General features: G+C 51.3%; 7 protein-coding genes across 7 annotated transcripts; 4 read left to right on the top strand and 3 right to left on the bottom strand.

The window, feature by feature from the left end:
- Positions 1-604: 604 nt before the first annotated feature.
- Positions 605-1,357, top strand: ALTATR162_LOCUS8934 (uncharacterized protein; the record flags this gene model as incomplete). The annotated part of the gene is made up of 3 exons (XM_043316567.1): positions 605-943; positions 991-1,203; positions 1,244-1,357. The coding sequence occupies 3 exons, from the start codon at positions 605-607 to the stop codon at positions 1,355-1,357; spliced, it is 666 nt and encodes a 221-aa protein (XP_043172502.1).
- A 600-nt stretch (positions 1,358-1,957) lies between these two features.
- ALTATR162_LOCUS8933 (uncharacterized protein) lies at positions 1,958-6,954 on the bottom strand (the record flags this gene model as incomplete). Its single annotated transcript, XM_043316566.1, has 2 exons — positions 1,958-5,959; positions 6,013-6,954. The coding sequence occupies 2 exons, from the start codon at positions 6,952-6,954 to the stop codon at positions 1,958-1,960; spliced, it is 4,944 nt and encodes a 1,647-aa protein (XP_043172501.1).
- Positions 6,955-8,855: 1,901 nt separating this feature from the next.
- ALTATR162_LOCUS8932 (uncharacterized protein) lies at positions 8,856-10,504 on the top strand (the record flags this gene model as incomplete). The annotated part of the gene is made up of 4 exons (XM_043316565.1): positions 8,856-8,876; positions 8,936-9,023; positions 9,071-9,440; positions 9,487-10,504. The coding sequence occupies 4 exons, from the start codon at positions 8,856-8,858 to the stop codon at positions 10,502-10,504; spliced, it is 1,497 nt and encodes a 498-aa protein (XP_043172500.1).
- Positions 10,505-11,137: 633 nt separating this feature from the next.
- On the bottom strand, positions 11,138-12,026 carry ALTATR162_LOCUS8931 (uncharacterized protein; the record flags this gene model as incomplete). Its single annotated transcript, XM_043316564.1, has 3 exons — positions 11,138-11,732; positions 11,783-11,856; positions 11,913-12,026. 3 exons carry the CDS (start codon positions 12,024-12,026, stop codon positions 11,138-11,140), a joined length of 783 nt encoding a protein of 260 aa, XP_043172499.1.
- A 685-nt stretch (positions 12,027-12,711) lies between these two features.
- ALTATR162_LOCUS8930 (uncharacterized protein) lies at positions 12,712-14,172 on the top strand (the record flags this gene model as incomplete). Its single annotated transcript, XM_043316563.1, has 1 exon — positions 12,712-14,172. The coding sequence occupies one exon, from the start codon at positions 12,712-12,714 to the stop codon at positions 14,170-14,172; it is 1,461 nt and encodes a 486-aa protein (XP_043172498.1).
- A 283-nt stretch (positions 14,173-14,455) lies between these two features.
- Positions 14,456-16,695, top strand: ALTATR162_LOCUS8929 (uncharacterized protein; the record flags this gene model as incomplete). Its single annotated transcript, XM_043316562.1, has 5 exons — positions 14,456-14,645; positions 14,700-15,373; positions 15,423-15,620; positions 15,668-16,436; positions 16,490-16,695. 5 exons carry the CDS (start codon positions 14,456-14,458, stop codon positions 16,693-16,695), a joined length of 2,037 nt encoding a protein of 678 aa, XP_043172497.1.
- A 445-nt stretch (positions 16,696-17,140) lies between these two features.
- Positions 17,141-17,507, bottom strand: ALTATR162_LOCUS8928 (uncharacterized protein; the record flags this gene model as incomplete). The annotated part of the gene is made up of 4 exons (XM_043316561.1): positions 17,141-17,208; positions 17,264-17,326; positions 17,376-17,428; positions 17,482-17,507. 4 exons carry the CDS (start codon positions 17,505-17,507, stop codon positions 17,141-17,143), a joined length of 210 nt encoding a protein of 69 aa, XP_043172496.1.
- Positions 17,508-18,140: the final 633 nt, after the last annotated feature.

Raw genomic sequence — 18,140 nt, 5'->3', positions numbered from 1 at the left:
ACTGGGTTACACGAACCAGACGCTCAGCCAAACATCTTTGATTTCACATGTACCCCACTTTCAGAGTGCAAAACGACTCAGCCATAGTGACCAAGAGGCAGTGATTCCGGTGCGACATGCTGGCTGCAAACACGGTGAAGAACGCCTTGACATGCTTTGACGGGAAGTCCAAAGCTATTGCGGCCCGTCCCATCTGGCCAGCATTAGCAACTCCATTGGTATTGGTGGAAGCCTGAGCATACAGAGATGCGGGCCGGATTTTATCAACATAGGACCTAGGCATCGGCTTGCCGGTGGAGGACCTCACAGCCTTGGCTTCAACCTTGACAAAAGTAGATGGGCAGTGCTCAAGCGTCGGGCCTGTGGCCTACACTAACACCTCGAAACCCCCTATTAGATACTATTGGTGGGTGAGGGGCGACGATAGATATGTAGTAGCTCTCACCGGACGAAGGATTCTTGGCACCAAGGCAAAATGCAGGAGCTTGTTTCATAACATTGCCCAACTGTGAGGACTTCGCTAAACCCACAGAGCGAGTAGGCGAATCGGAATTCACATGAGTTCATCTCTTTCATTCAACAGCTCCAAGTATCCTATCTCACCATGGTCACGCCTGACGCTACACCCAACGTCAACGGCGTGAGGCTCGCACCCAACTCGACGAATACCATAGGCAACCCATCAACTGAGCTAACAACCTTCAATCCGATCATCAACAACAAAGTATCCGGATCCAACACGGATAGCAGACGAGGAAGTGGCGACGAAGTACCGATCCGAAACCCCAGCATCAAACAGCGACTGAAGAACCCCACGGAACACCCATGGTTAATCCTCGCTATAATCGCTCTTGCGGTGCTTGGCTTGGGCATTCTTGCCATGGCTATAGTTCTCGGGCTGAGATACGCACCGGACCACAGCAGTGCCACGACTGATCGTGCAGTGAGTGACTCGGAACAACATCATACAAAGTCATATTAACATATTAGAAGCCATCATCCGACACCCCCACTATAGGTTCTTCCTCTGTACCCCCCGAAAGTGGTGTCAACACACCAACATCGTTGCCGCACTCGCCTATCACCATCTCCACCCCCGCAGAGTCCATATCAAGCCTCATTGAGAGTATGACTTCAATGATGTTTACGACAACACAAAAATCCACCCAAGCACCTTCAACCCAACCTCAACCCCCAACTACCGTTAGTGCGCCCGCTCCTACCGTCTTGACTCCTGGCGCAGCTTGCACTGCAGACGCCCAATGCACTCCAAACATCTGTTACACCGAGCCGACCGCGACCTACTGCTGTGGCCCAACAATACAAGGTTGTCCTGGATGGCCATGCACTGACATAGGGCATACGGACTGCAAGGATCCTTTCAAGTGTAACTTTGCGGCAAGTACGTGTGGGTGAAGATGTATCTAGACAACTGACCAGCAGTGGTCTCGGAGATGAAGTTGTGTGGCTGAAGGAGCGGTCGATGTACTATACATGTTTGCGCGACCAACACCTGTACATTAGCGTTGACTTTCAGATACCCCGGGAGGCAGTCAATGTCATGATCCTTCAGAGACGATCTAGCGAGCATTCATAGAATCTTCCTCTTGAATGATGTGTGCGGCAAGCGCTATTGATTCGATATCTACTCTTTTGTCTTCATACATCCGCAAATTGTGAAATGCGTGATCAAACCAGCTACCCGAGACCCCCTATTCCAATGCAAACCATGCATGCGTCCCTCAACAAACAGGAAAAGAAAAAGGTTGGTCATAGTACATGAGTATGATAATGAGGAGAGTGCCTAGGGATGAATACGACCAAGCTCCTGAGAAATGCGTGCCAACGCAACGCTCAAATGTACCTCCTGCCGCCTAAACGCCGTGCATGCTCTATGCAATGCCAACCCATCAACCAACTTGCCGACTAAGGAAGGGTATTTACAAACAATGCCAACTTAGCGACGCGCCTGTGTTTGCGAGAACCAATCGTCTTGTGTGGAGTGATACTGCCGCCGTAGTTCTGCTTCTTCCTCTTCTTGGCTCGACTTAAGGATCTCTTGCATCGTCTCGATGTCCTTAATGATAACGTTGAACGCCTCGGTGACCTCCTTAAGGACGAGATTACGATTGTAGTCTGAGCGGTGCTTCCAGATGGCGTCCATGAGCGCGGCATTGATCTGCTCCAGCTGCTCGAGCGAACAACCAGATGTCGAACGGACCAGCTTGTCATGCAACGACGTGACCAAATTATCGTCGAGAATAAGCTGTGGCTTCGGCTCTTCGTCGTTAAGGATCTGATTCAGGTTCGAGTGGTGCGGAGGCGCGGACGCAGGCGCTGGCATAGAGGTAACCTGTTGGAATGACTGTGAAGGTTGCGATGGTTGTGAGTTCGACGGCTGACTGCTGACGTAGTGTACTTCTGTAGTGGAAATATGGTCAGTGGTGTGTTCTAATGAGAGACGAGGGGAGAGTTCAAATCGTTGATGGAAAAGGGTTGGCGAACCTTGTGTATCGGGAAGCTGCGACCCGTTTTGCTCGGGCATCATTTCTGAGAAGTTGGGTATGCCGGATGGTGCAGCACCGTTGCTACTCTGAGTGCCAAACTTGTTGTCCGAAGACCTGTTTGAAGTCTTCTGACCAGAAGTCGTCGTAGAAGCGCTGTTGTGGTAGTCGTTCGGGTGCGAGTTTGGTGCCATGAACGTACGACCGGACATCTGCGACTTTTGCGTTTGTGTGCCCTGACCCTCGATTCTGCTCGGGGTCTGGAATTGGAAGTCGTGGTGCGTATTGGCATTGAGATCTTGGCTGTCTGTCATATGAGTGTCATCGTTGGAAGGCGCGGTAGAGCCATTCCTTGCATGCTGTGTGCCGTCACCGCTCGTGCCGTTAGACAAACCTTCAGCGTGAGGGGCTCGCATCGGAGTTACTGGTGGCATAGCCAAACGGCCAGGAACAGGCTCACCCAAGGTAATGGGCCCTGACGTCTCAGTGGTACCGATTGACTGCTCTGGTGGTACGCGTGCAACATCGTCGAAATCTTTGTTCGCGGCAATGGCTCTCTCACGCTTCTCCTGCGCCTTCCTCTCCCGTTCGAGTTCGCGCTGATAGACTGCTTCACACTCTTGGAGAAGGCCGGGATTTTGGTGCATGAAGAAGTTGTCCAAATCGACTTCGACATTTGTGATCATCTCATTACCCTTCAAAGTCCGCTCAGCATCTCCAAACGTCCTTGCATCCTTTACGAGGGTCTTGATATCGAAGAGGTAATCTGCAGGGCGCTTGTAGTAACCATTTGACAAGCGTTTCTCGATAGTGCCTAGATCCAGATTGTAGTATTTATTGCCGCTCTCGACGTGCAGTAGAACGTCCACGCCTTTGGAGTCTTTCGAGAATTCCCAAGGGCGTATAACACCTTGCTCTTCTTGTTGCTCACGTGGCAGGTCTGATCTCACATGATCGGAATCTTGCTCCTCGAGTAGATAGGCGTACCAAGACTCCTCGAGGATGGGCTTGAAGAACTTCCTGTGACTCCTCTTCAGTTGATCCATGATAGGTTGAATGACAATCTTCATTTTGTTGAGAGTAAGTCTGTCCTGTTTCTTTTGCCATTTCTCGCGTGCTGCGAGCTCCTTCGGATCTACTACTGGAACAACGATCGGTGCTGCCTCCAGTTCAGGTAGAACTCGCTTCTTCCTGTTGTCCGGGTCGGGAAAGTCTGCTGGAGACATGCGAATGTAATGACTGATGTTGTTAAAGAACTCTGCCCGCCCTTCCTGATCAGGTCGCATAAGTTGAAATTGGTTGGATTGCGAGAAGGAGAACAAATCCATCATCATTTGGCGATCAGGCTTCTCCTTCTCGCTGAGCGATTCCAGGACACCCAACAGCATGATCGGTTCGTTCGCGCCAACACTCCGCAATAAGAGCTTGAAAGTCTTGATCGCTTGTGCAGGTAGTGTCTGGTACCAGACATCGACTGAAGGGATGTAAATGACACTAGGCTTATGTCGCCTGACCTCTGTAAACAGCTGAGTGATGGCTGCTTCGGGCGCTCGGGTGGAGTCCTCAAGAATAGTTGGCAGATCGAAAGATTGAACATGCAGACCCTCAATCTTGTTTAAGAGTGCAGCACCGAGATACTGCTGACCCATGCCTTGAAGGCCGCTGATGAGCAAACGAGGCCTGAAGATTCTGCTACTCTCAAAGTTGCGCATGGTGGCTTCACGCTCGAAGCCTTTCTCGTCGTCACGGTCGTCGTACTCAGCTTCCTCAAGTGCAGTAAGCTTCTTCCTCCGAGGGATGAGCTCATCTATGCGCTTCAAGATTGCGGCTAGGGGCTTCCGTAGTAATGGTTCAATGTTCTTGCCCAGTGGTGCTGCACTAGCGGTGACTGTTCGTTGCGAAGATGGCACCATCTTGTTGACCGAGATCATGAAATCCTTCGCTAGGATCTTGATGGTGCTAGGATCGATCAAGAGTTTCTTCTCAGAAGTGTAGATCTGAGGGTACGTCCCCTGTACTGCATTGAGAGCTGCTTCTGTACACAGCGCTCGAATATCGGCACCTCCGTAGCCCTTGGTCAACTCTGCAAGCTGATCCTTCATCTCTGGCTTCAAAGGTGGCTCCCATTTCTTCGTGTGAATATCAATAATAGAACGTCGACCTGCGACATCTGGCAATGGGAAGTAAAACTCGCGATCGAATCGTCCTGGGCGCCGAAGCGCAGGGTCTACAGAATCTGGACGATTGGTCGCGCCAATCACAATAACTTGTCCCCGGCCGTCCATTCCGTCCATGAGAGCGAGCAAAGTAGCGACAATTGAAGCGTGAATCTGTTCTTGCTTGCTGGAGCGAACAGGCGCCAGTCCATCAATCTCGTCGAAGAAGATGATACTTGGTTGTGTTTTCCGCGCTTCCTCGAACAGTAGGCGGAGCTGCCTTTCAGCCTCTCCGACCCACTTACTCAAAGCATCAGCACCTTTGCGCATATAGAAGGTGACCTTCTGTCCATGAGTGCTAACGCTAGAAGCAAGAGCTCTGGCAAGAAGCGTCTTACCAGTACCGGGCGGACCGTGGAATAGAACACCTCGGGGCGGGGTGATCTTAAAGCGCTGGAACACTTCAGGGTAGAGCAAAGGAAGCATGACCATCTCTTTGAGTTTGTTGATGTGATCGTCAAGCCCACCAACACCATCGAAATTGACGTTCGGGTCGACTCCAAGAGGGTCAGAATCTGCAAGGGCTTTCTTGTCTTTGACCTTGCCCAGATTTGCGGGGCCACCGCCAGAGTCTTGTTTAGGGTCTGCATTATGAGTCTGAGGAAACCCGAAGGCAGGGGCAGTCGCCGTAGTAGGAGTCATGCCGACCATGCCGCCGACAGGCTTGGGCATCTTCTGGTTCTCATCTTCACTGCTGTCAGAGTCACCACCTGCAGCTCCCATGCCAGCCTCCACGCCACCACCGAAGGGGCCCTGACTACGCCATAGGCTTTTGTATGTGGAACGTCCACCTCTTGCCCTAGGTCGCTCCATAGCCGGCGCATCGTCGTCATCGTTCTCGAAGATAGTATTCTGCTCTGGTCGAACAACACGATAATCTGGGGCGTTGCGGGCGCGACGTTTTGGCGCTTCGTCGTACGCCAGGTCTTTGTCAGGGTTACGTCGAGAAAGGCGCCGTCGTTTGTTGTACTCCAAGTCTTGAAGCTCATCTTGTAGTTCGTCTTGATCCAGCCTTGACTCCTCGGAACTAGAATTGCGCCTGCTACGCTGCGACCGACTTTTCTTCCCTCGTAGTCGGTTTGAGCGTCGTCCTGACCCTGATGCGCTTTCGGATGCCGAGCCCTTGGCCTTTTCGTGATCTGACTCGGACATCTCCTCTTCTTTGTCGTCATCGGCTGGAGGCTCGAAGTCACTGCTCTCATCGGCGCCTTTTTTGCGTTTGGCTGAAACGGCACGGGTCTGGGAGCAAAAGTTAGTTGCGAGACAGATCATAGATGAGTAGTTGGACGTACTCTCGCGTTGCGACCCCCGCGGGTGACTGGACCTTCCTCGTCAGAATCCTCAGCAGCGGCTTCGTCGTGCTGCGACTCCTGGATGACACCTTCCATGTCGTCGTCGTCTTCACCTTCAGCGTCGTCCTGCTGGGCTTCTTGTACGGGTGAACTGTCCTTGCTGGCCTTAACTTGAGTTTCTTCGCCAGCGAGAAGCGTGTCAAGAGGACCAGGACTGTCCTCGCGAATCATCGAGGTCTCTTGTGACGCTTCCATGATGGCACTGGGATGCTGAACTCTCGGGCCTTTGCCACCTCGAGTGGCGCGCGCGATGACGGGCTCGGGGCTGCGAGTGCCTTCGCGCACGACCTTGACGTGCCTGCCGGAATCTGTAAGCTCGACAATGGGTTCTTCAACATCGTGCGACAAGCGATTACTCCGTCGCGTGCCATGTACTTCGGGTGTCCTTCCACGCGCAAGGGATTTGCTGCCTGTGCGTGTGCGCAGGTTGCGCCCAGAGGCGTGATCAGGCATCTTCAGCTTCACAATGAGCGAAGGCTTCTCGACTTCTTCGATAGATGGCTGTGCTCGGCGTCGCGATGCAGGCTTGGGCGCCTCGTCTTCCGATGGCGTATCTTCGATTTCGTCCTCACTCTCCTCGTACTTGATCTGCTTCTTGGTAGCGCGGCGCACGCTTCTGCCTGTCGCAGGGTTGATCTCGGGCTCCTCCGACTCGGAGCGCTCTGTGAAGGAATCGTCGGACTCTATCTCGTCGTCGTCGTCGATATCGGAGCCGCCGTATGCGCGTCGCTGGCGCTTAGAAGGCTTCTTCTTAGCTCCTGGCGTGTGTCGATTACGGCGTCGTTGGGGCGCGGCGCGTTTTTCCGAGTCGTCGTAATCGTAATCGTCGGGATCGGATGCGTTGGGGTCGATGTCGAACTTGCGCTTCGCTCGGCTAGACATGGGGACTCGTCGCGGTGAAGCCTATTGCGGTCCTTCGGGATGTTGTGAGCGACCGGGCCCCGAGGATGCGTCACGGTGAGAGCGCACTTACACCGCTTATGTAGATTTTTCAAGCTTCAAGATGACATTAGAAGCAGGGAAATATTCTCCTGCATATGCGCCGATGACGGCGAAAGTGTGCGCGATGCTGACTGGCGTGTCGCCTGAGTGTCGTGTTGTTATGAGTTGGGGAGCGAAGTGCGCGATGCACAGGTAAAGAGGACGCAGAATTCAAAGAAAGCGACTACAAGGAGAATTAGTATCTTGATAAATGCCACCGAGAAGCAAAGTAGTCGAGATAGGCAGATGAGGTCGAGGGGCGTGTGGTCTTGGGGGATGCGCAGCGCTGAAGGTCGGTCCAATCCAAACACGCTAAAACCCAACCCGAATTTAGAGCAAGGGAACACTTTTAAGACGCACAACCACGACGACAACAAAGAGCTTTATTTCTCGACATCCAACAATGCAAAATGCATCAAAATGCACAGGAAATGCTAAATTGCTCCTCAGTGAGTAATTTCCGCAAATTTTCGGGAGTCTTCCGGCACGTTTTAAACCACTATTTGAGCTCTCCCTTTTCTGCTTGTCACTCTTCCTGCTGTCGGTTCCTGCATGATCGACATGCGGCTCCAAAAGCTTAACGCGTTTAGAGCTTGCTGTCATGTGTGGGGAAGAGCGAACTATGCACGTGCACCATGTGCAGGAACGACCCCATTCAACGCCGCCCCTGAGCTGCGTCGTTAGTGACGCATAGGTTATGATTCTGTTTCTATTTACTGAGATTAACATATTTGTTTAGTGAAGGCATTGCTACACACAATTGTTGTCGATGTCGCTGAGAGGCGTTCATACTTTGCCGTTGACCAACATATTCCTAACTAAGTCGGATCGCATTCACGTACCTATTTTTATGATGGTGTCTTTTTCTAAGAAACATTGTCCGCGTGTGTGGTGTTGAAGTGCATCTTTCCGAGCTCGGGTGGATGTAGAGGCTAGGTGGACGCTGGGTGTCGCAGCGAACAGCGCCTGATAAATACGCTAGACTCAGCCAGAATACTATACGAACTTTGCATACTGAAATCCTAGACCGACTCTCGTTACATACAATCTGATCAGATTGATGTTATTCGCCATTTTAACCAGGGTAGAGCACTGATGTGATCTTTAGAGAGCCCATCGCAGCACTCGCTAGATACCGGCTTTGGAACGAAGTCTTGCAAACGTTGGATAAATTTCCAGCCCAACAACATTCGGTACTAGATCTTTTCCAACTCAACCCACTTGTTTAGTCAAGCTTAGGGTCGGTGTGCCTCACTTATGTCGCGATACTTAATCTCCGCAAAGATCATACGCTCTTGACGCTGTATACGCTGTATACGCCAACATTCTCTGGATAGTATGTTACCTGCTTACTTGGAGAAATAGTAACATCTATTGAGAAATGCAAATACACCAAAGTGAAGCTCTTTAATACGCCTCTCAATCTTCTTACTTTGTCTTTGATCATCGCGGAGCTGCCTCCGAATTGCCCGTAGCCATCCCACCCAGCATAAGCCGAAACCCCGCAGTCTGGCCATAGCTCTGCTCAACGTCATAGGCTCCCGAAGCTCCGCCAAACCCCATCTGAATATTAGTCTACGAGCAATTGACGTCTTCAAGTGGGCTAAGCTATCTTTATTTCCACGTGTGCCGCCTTTAGAGTGGGCGGGTTCGTCGTAGCTTATAATCGATCTTCACACCCACCCAAAGACGCCATGCGCTCTATCGTAACAGCAACTCGATCACTCGGACGCCAACAAGCTTACAGAAGTCACTTTCAGAAAAGGTCATTACCATCGATTGTTTCGCGAGGATACGCAAATATGGGTCACTCAGTACCACCGGTATGTTTCGACCTCGTTTCGGCAGGTGTACAAAGAACAAGCGCTGACGACTTGCACAGCTTAACGACAAGTCTCTCTTGAAGAACCAGACATATGTAAACGGAGAATGGATAGACGCAAAGTCAGGAAAGACGTTTGAGGTCCATGGTATTTCTGCCCTACCCACTCTCCGGAAACCCTCTAACAGGCAACAGATCCAGCAACAGGCAAGCTCATTGGCACCATGCCTGAGATGGACCGCGCAGACACAGAAGCCGCCATTTCAGCAGCATCCGCCGCACTCCCTTCCTTCCGCAAACTTACCGGTCGCGAGCGCTCGCGCATGCTACGGAAATGGTATCAATTGATGATGGATAACGCAGAGGACCTGGCGAAGCTCATAACGTGGGAGAACGGAAAGCCCATAGCAGATGCTAAGGGAGAGGTCAACTATGCTGCAAGCTTCTACGAGTGGTTCGCGGAAGAGGCACCGCGCATGTATGGAGCCACCATCCCAGCGTCGGTTGCTGGTAACCGGGTGTTCACAATCAAGGAGCCTGTTGGCGTTGTTGGATTGATTACACCGTAAGTCTTGCTGTATGTTCGGATAAACTAAGGCTAACAACTTCAGATGGAACTTTCCCGCAGCCATGATCACAAGAAAAATTGGTCCAGCTCTGGCGGCTGGATGCACTGTCGTTGCAAAGTCCCCTGGTGAGACACCCTTCACAGCAGCAGCTCTCGCCGAGCTTGCACATCGAGCAGGAATCCCCAAGGGTGTTGTCAACTTCGTTACGGCGCTCAAGAACACACCCGAAGTCGGCGAGGCAATCACGTCAAGCAAAACCGTCAAAAAGGTCTCCTTTACAGGATCGACTGGTGTTGGCAAGCTGCTGATGAAGCAATCTTCGGATACACTGAAGAAGCTCTCTTTTGAACTTGGTGGAAACGCGCCCTTTATCGTATTCGATGACGCCGACCTTGAGACGGCAGTAACCGGAGCTATCACATCCAAGTTCCGTTCTTCAGGCCAAACCTGCGTATGCGCCAACAGGATTTACGTCCAATCAGGCATCTACGACGAGTTTTGCACCAAGTTCACCGAGAAGGTCAAGAGCTTCAAGGTCGGTAACGGCTATAAAGAAGGAACCACGCACGGCCCACTAATCCATGACCGTGCTGTCTCCAAGGTGGATGCTCACGTTCAAGATGCCGTGAAGAACGGCGCTAAGGTCTTGTTTGGTGGACAAAAGCTACCTGATCTTGGAGAGAACTTTTATCAACCCACTGTTCTCCGCGACATGACCAAGGACATGCAGCTCGCCAAAGACGAGACTTTCGGCCCTGTTGCCGGATTATTCCCCTTCGATACCGAAGCCGACGTTGTCAGCCTCGCTAATGCGGCTGACGTGGGACTTGCAGGTTACTTTTTCAGCAGAGACATCCAGAGAGTTTACAGGGTAGCTGAAGCCCTCGAGGTCGGTATGGTTGGAGTCAACACCGGTCTCATCTCGGATGCTGCTGCACCTTTCGGAGGTGTGAAGGAGTCTGGATTTGGACGGGAGGGAAGTCACTTGGGTATTGAGGAATACGTCGTCACGAAGACGATTACCATGGGTGGGAACGGCCAGCCGCTACAGGGCGAGTAGAGGATATACACAGTCAGCTTTGCGACGAGGTTCAATAAGACCCATCGCACACAGCTTCATATCCACCATACGTGTGAAAATAGAAATTGACCATGAAGAAGATGGTGATCAAGCCTTGATAGATATTATAGTGGTCGGAGAGGGTCCTCACGACGTTTATCAGGACACGACGTACAAGGAAAAACATGGACAAAAAAGTAGATAAATTTTCTACTCCCAGAACTCATTCACCATGATGCACTCATCCTAAGGGACACAATATAGAGACGCGCAGGTTCGGGAGAGAAAGAACAGAAAGTACGAATATACTCATATTCTATGTCATACAGTTGATGAATTTTTTGAGGCTTGAATTCTCGATGATGACTAAATCACATCATGGCAGATTGCACTCCCCATACTCACAATCGTTGTGGTAATACACTGAATATGCCTGATCTTGTCACTTTCCTAATTACATGCACTTTCGCATATCAAAAGCACATGGAGTATCATGACTTCAAGGTCATCATTGAAAGTTGTTCATTTTCATGCCGGTGTACCCAGCACTATCGTTGGATACATACGTGAGGTCCTGAATGTAATACCCCGCGCCATAACCCTTATGCTAGAAAGAACCCAAAAACAAACCCTCTAGTACCTCTTACCCTCACGGAGGATGTCGCTGTACTCCTCAAGCGGGGATGGGGTGAGCTTCTTCTCAGCCCACAGGTTGGGGGTGAGGAAACCGTAGGTGTGTGCGACGGCGACGAAAGTAGCCTTCAGGGTGTTCTCAAGAGTCTTGGTTGAACCGGAAGAGGCAGTGTAGATGTCGGCGACACCAGCCAATTGCAAGAGACGCTTGACAGCGGGCGATGCGACAAGGCCGGTACCACGGGGAGCGGGAATGAGACGGACAGTGACGGAACCGCACTTTCCGCTCTCCTTGGTGGGGAGCGAGTGAGGCTCACCAAGGTTGGTACCCCAGTAACCTCTTCGGATGGGGACAACGGAGAGCTTGGCGATGATGATGGCGGCGCGGATAGCGGTTGCGACTTCCTTGGAGGTCTTGATACCAAGACCAATGTGGCCCTCGGAGTCACCAATGACGACGATGGCCTTGAAGCGGGTACGCTGACCGGCACGGGTCTGCTTCTGGACGGGCTTGATCTTCATGACCTCGTCCTTGAGCTTGGGAAGGAAGAAGTCAACGACCTGGTACTCCTTGATGGGGAGAGAGTGCAGGTAGCTGCCCGCTGTCAGTACAGGTTCCTCGCCCAATGTTGCCTGAAAACATACATCTCTTCCATGCTCTTGATCTTGCCAGCCTTTACGAGACGGCCGAGCTTGGTGACGGGCTGCCATTCCTTCTCCTGTACCAATTGTCAATTCCGTGTAACTTGTCCCTCCACGATTCTCATATGCGCACCTCAGTCTTTCCGCCACGGCGGCCACGGCCACGTCCGCGACCACGTCCACGGTCACCACCGCGGTCTCCACGAGAACCGAATCCGCCGCGAGCGGGGGCAGGAGCGTCAGCCATGATGTATGTTGGTGGGGTATACGGCTGCTGGAGTTGCGATTAGCGACGGTTTTGAAGATGAGGAGAGGTGGAAGAGCGTACGATTAAGAGTTCCTGGGAGTTAGTGCGTGCTGTTGTCGCGGTCGCACTTGCAACTTTCGATATTGAAATGCTCGCTTAAGTCGTGGATGTCACTAGCCGTATTAGGATTGGCGCTAGTACGCCGCATGTGGGATGAATTGCAGGTGGTTCATTGATGATCACCACAAGTACCAGGCACAACCTCTGCAGATTCCATTTGCAGTTGTATGTACAATTGTGCACATATCTCTGTTTTCGCGAAATATTTCACGCAAAGATCTAACATTAAATGCCCATGTGAGATACTTCAAGCAATATGGTTACCTGGTTAGGTGAGTTTAGTACGTGAATGGAGTGCCGATGCATTTCATTTTACGGAAAGCCCTCATGTGTGACTGCAACCGTTGCGCTCTTTGATCACCCGATAGAGAGCTGTCGTGCGCATCGACATTGCCCATTGTGCTCTCCAAGCTGCTTGAAATGACGTGGCTGACTAAGGGCCTTCTGAGCGCGCATGACTCGTTCACATGCTCGAGGTACCAGCAGTATCACATGCACGAACACCTTTCACCAACGCTCTCAGAATCATATTACATGCCACATCGCGAGATCGTGATTAATCATAATGTCTATCTTCAACTCAGTCCTCGGCTCGTTCTCACCTCCGCCACGATTTCGAAAGTCCTTCGAAGACCCGCACGCGCGCGAACATGAGCTTCCACTGTACAACTCTCCGCCGTCTCCGCGAATACCACCTCCTGTAACTTTGTCGGTACTATGGAACGCTCCAAAAACCAGCCTATCTCCACCTCCACGAGTTCCCGACGACCTACTAGTTTTGCAACGGCGAGCGAGGCATCTCGAACAACAGCTGCAAGAGCTACTCGACGCGCAAGCTGATGGGCTGATGGGTGGTCGTGGCGGGGGAGACGCTATACCAGATGATCTCGTATCAAATGGAAGCACTACACCGACTGTTAGCAGTGTCCGATCGAGCGATCAAGGTGCGGAGAATGGAAACGGCCACAACGGAACGCGGAGGAAGAAAGTGGGACTGAATGTAGCAAGACTAGGCATATCTAAACGAATAAGGCAACTTGCCAGTGTCAAGTCCGAGGAACTAGATCTTCTAGACGAGGACCTTAGGAAACTGCAAAGCACGGTGGAGAAGACCGATGCATGGAGCCAAAAGCGCGTACGGCTCGAGAAGAAGATCAGAGACATAGAGAACGAGGACGCTGGTGCGAAAGCGCAAAGCCTACAGACGGAAGCCTCGAAGCTAGAACAGGAGATTCGACAAAAGGAAGAAGAGCTATGGTCGCTCAAGAGACGACATCGGAAGGTCTTGGACGAGCTGGCTGATACCGAAAACTCTGTGGAAGCGAAACTGGCATCTTACAAGACATCGTTGTCGCTATTAGATCGGGAAGTTTCAAATTTCCTTGCGCGACCTCCAAACGTGGACCACGTACCAATGTCATCATCCTTGTTCCTTACGTTACCCGCGAAACGACGGACGCTCGAAATGGCGCGTGAGTACTGGCAGGACAAATACACAAGACTGGCTGAAAAATGCGAAGAGGTCGATACAGATCGCGGTGCGCTTGATGAGGGTGCGGTATTGTGGTCCGATGTTGTGAAGAAAGTAGAAGACTACGAAACAAGCCTGCAAGACTATATGCAACCCGCAACACGAAAGAGCGCTCCCAATCCCAATAAACTTCTCGAGCAAATGGATACAACTATTGCCTACTTGGAGGAGAAGCTAGAGCTTGCCTCGTCGCGGAGTTGGAACTTATTGGTTTGCGCCATTGGTGCCGAACTCGAAGCATTCATACAGGGCAAGAATATGTTAGAAGAGGCTCTTGGATCGAAACGAAAGGGCAAAGAGCGGGCTGCAGAACCGCTGATAGACCATGATGGCTATGAGGCCAAGCAACCTGAAGAAATGACGGTATCTGCTATAAGAATTACTCGGTCTCCGCCGAGACAGCCCACGCCGCCTAAACAGACATATTTTGACTCTGAAGACGATGATCCGGATCCTGAGCTTATGATTTCACATCAGGATACCGATACTGACTAAGCTGGAAGTGGGATCATCGTGCAGAATATCCTTTAAGATTATATACCTTTCCGAGTAGCCACGCTTTGCATAGTCAATCAATTATCATGAGCATATTCGCGCTTGCCCATCCTAGTAATATGTACTCACCATGCGGAAGTCCGTAATGATCTATCGATAAGAGTGGGGCATTCGGAGATAGCCCTATCACCGCGACTACTACAAAGCTCACGCCCGTTACGAGCATTACCACCATGTCGCCTCGGCACAACTTGCGACATCTACAGATCAACTTTTCGCAGATATGAGTTCGTCCCACGCCCCAACCAGCCCGCCCACCGATGGGGACACAGCAAGGACCATTGTATACGACCCGAGCGACCCGTTCTGGCGAGATACCGAGGATGATGATGACGACATGGACTTTGTACCGGCAGAAGAGGGCACCGACGATAATGAGGAAGGTGAAGGTGAAGGTGATCTGAGCTTTCACGGTACACAGCTCTATCACGCCTAATCTACGATCTATCTACTAACGTTATTGTAAGATGCTGCCGAACGATTGAGTAACCTCAGCGGAGTGGAGATCGCATTCGAGTACAACGATGATAACGATGAAGATGACGATGAAGACGAGACGGATGACCCCCGCCGACCAGTCATGATTACTCGCGAACAAATCATGCAGTTGCTTGGGCACGCTGGATTGGGACGCATATTCGCCGCCGACTTTATCCCACGATCTGCACTCCGGCGACGCAGACTTGACGAAGATGAGGAGGAAGAAGAGGAAGACGATAGCGACCCTGGCACTGGATATGACCCTGTTGGTCCGACAAGGACTTCTGGCAGAAGGCGGCGGCCACGAGGCAAAGAATTGTTCGAGAAGGTGCCTAGTGAGCAGGGTCAGGAATTGATGGAGGGCGGTAATTTCGGAACCAACCCTCGACCTGAGGACACACTCAAAAGAAAGAAGAGGTTAGCTTACAAAATTATGCGGAGAGAGCTAGGCATCGGTAGTGATGGGCGCCAGAAGAATTCCACGAGGCTGTTGAGGCAAGACATGATACCAGAATCTGTGGCCGACACTATCATACACTACAATGCGCGATGCTATTCTGGACAATTTTCAGACGACGGTAATTTCTTCTTTTCGTGCGCTCAGGACTTCAAAGTACGCATGTACGACACGTCGAACCCATATGACTGGAAGTATTACAAGGCAAGCCTCTCTCTCAAACTTGAAGCTCTGCAAAGCTGACATATCGCAGACTGTGAGATACGATGGCGGCCAATGGACGATTACGGATGCGTCGTTAAGTCCAGATAACCGCTTTCTGGCGTACAGCTCCATTAGAAGTATCGTGGCGTTGGCACACACTGATCCTGACAACGACGCTGAACCTCATTATCTTGATTTCGCAGACCTCGGTCGGCCCACTCCACGTGGATTCCGCGGATACTTTGGCGTAAGGTTTGTTCATCTGATATATGAAACTGCAGCTCACCGTTCCAGATTTGGTCAATACGATTTTCTGGCGATGGCCGTGAAATTGTAGCAGGAACAGGAGACAGTTCCGTCTATGTATACGACATCGAGCGTCGTCAGTCAGTACTACGCATACCAGGTCATCAAGACGATGTAAACGCAGTCTGCTTCGGGGACACTCAATCGCCACATATTCTTTACTCCGGCTCGGACGATACAACACTCAAGGTCTGGGACCGAAGAAGTATGGGTGATGGCCGAGAAGCTGGTGTTTTCCTTGGGCACACGGAGGGATTGACGTATGTCGACAGCAAAGGAGACGGACGATATGTGCTTAGTAACGGCAAAGACCAAACTGCTAAGCTTTGGGATTTAAGGAAGATGATGTCGAAAGAGAAAGCTGACCGCATCGATCCCAATGCGTACACCAATCGCTTCGAGTACCGATCTAACGCGTACGATTTCGATGAGTACCGCCCACATCCGCACGATTGCTCGCTTGTCACGTTCCGCGGACATAAAGTGCTGAAGACGCTTATCCGATGTCACTTCTCACCTCCTGGTAGCACAGACTCGCGATACGTTTACTCTGGTAGCTACGATGGCTCGGTCTATGTCTGGAACATGGACGCAACTCTTGCTGGCAAGGTCAACGTCCTCAAGGCGACTAAAAACTCACGACCACGCGATCCAGACCTTCTCGCTGGCATGTACGAACACTGGGGAAGGAATGAGGGTAGATGGCAGACGTGTGTCCGTGATGCGAGCTGGCATCCCAATGCACCTATGATTGCCGGTAAGTATTTCCATATTTCCAATTTCCTTGGTAATCTTGCTAACCGTCGCTAGCAACCTCATGGAACGGCTGGGGCACCTCACAGGGAACTTGCACAGTCCACACCTGGAATGATGGGCTTGAAGAAGATGAAGCAGAACCAAAGATCGGGAGGCGGGTCAACGCACAACTGCAGCATGATGAACGACTTTACACGAGTCCCGAGGGCAGGGCGAGAAGGCATCCCATGTGGTACGAGGACATGATGAATGAGGAGTGAAAGCCCCTGCATCGGCTGACCCTTCTAGACTTCTGGTCAATGGGTGAATATAGGTATTGTATATAAGCATTTGGGAAGGAGTTAGGGAGGCTATTGGATGTTCATAGAGACTTTCAGTCATGTTCAACATCGCCGTCGCAGTGCTGGAAGCGCTACATCACCATTCCACTCTACGCACGCCTTTCACATCACGTCACGCATTATGTAGGCCCAATCAAAGTGAATCCTGTGCATGCCTAAATTTGGATATAATCAAACTCCCGCTGACCCAACCTCCATACTGTACAGCCATTTTGAGTATGCCATATCTCCTCTATGGAGCCAACAAAGCGAAGGCCGGTCGGTTCCCCTCCAATGCCCTAATACAAGATGATATGATGAACGGACCGGTGTCGTGGTCGAAGATGCAAAGGGAAGAGAATCGATGGTTGTAGTGTAGTAGCGTCTATGAGCCGCCGACGAGGATATTGTTTACGGGAATGTGGACAAGCTTGACAACATAGCCAATGACACCTGCGAATGTGTCAGTTTAATGAACTTGGGGGCGGGTGTGCGGCCTGCTACTGACCCATGATCAGGAAACCGATTCCGACTGCTTGCGATATCCTGATGAACTCCTTCTTGTCGGGCTCTGTAGTCATGTTAGAGATGTCATCCTTGAAATGGAGAGGCGGTCATACTGGTGCATCGGTTCATGAATAGAGTACCCTCCTTGAGGAACTCAGCGGGCATACTACGCAGAGGTTAGCGATTGCTCCCTCATCGTGCGATTCCAGTCTGGCTTACTCAGCGAACTCCTTGATGTTCTCCATGGCGATTGATGTGCGACTATTGATTCGTGGGGGTATTTGAGAGGGTCGTGAGTTGGGTTGTCGAGTGAAGTATCGCGGATTGAAGAAGTCGCGAACTCAGGGTAGTAGCTGCCAAATTACCAGACGGACGGCAATCTGGCCTTGCGGAGAAACCCGACAGGGGTAGGTGTCCCGCCAAGAACGCTAACCTTGACGCTAACTTTGAGCTATCGCATCCGCGTTCTCGTCTGTCGCTCATCCTCACTCGTGCTCGCGCCGACAAGTCGACTCTACCCGCTTCCCCAGGTTTGTCACTGAACGCAGTTACTCACTACGCAACAGACCGATTAGCGAGACGTGCGATCGCAACCCGCTTTTACATCGATATACACAGAGTCAAGGGTTGAAAGGGAACGTGTTTGGCATCTACATCGAGTTGTCGTGGCTCTCCATTTCTTCTTATTACTGGTAGCGCACGATTCAGCGCCGCATCAATTCGAAGGGATATTGTATACAGCAACTTCGCTTCGCGCAAACTGTACTGGAAGCTAGCAAAAGCAAGCGCAGGAGGCAGGCTGAGGCTTCTCACACACACATCTCTCACACCACATCCTGTACCTTTCACATCTCCGCATCTGCCAGAGGCGATCGGAC

Source organism: Alternaria atra (genome assembly GCF_907166805.1).
Source record: "Alternaria atra isolate CS162 genome assembly, contig: 29, whole genome shotgun sequence".
NCBI classification, from domain to species: domain Eukaryota; kingdom Fungi; phylum Ascomycota; class Dothideomycetes; order Pleosporales; family Pleosporaceae; genus Alternaria; species Alternaria atra.
This window is presented reverse-complemented; position numbering and strand designations above follow the sequence as displayed.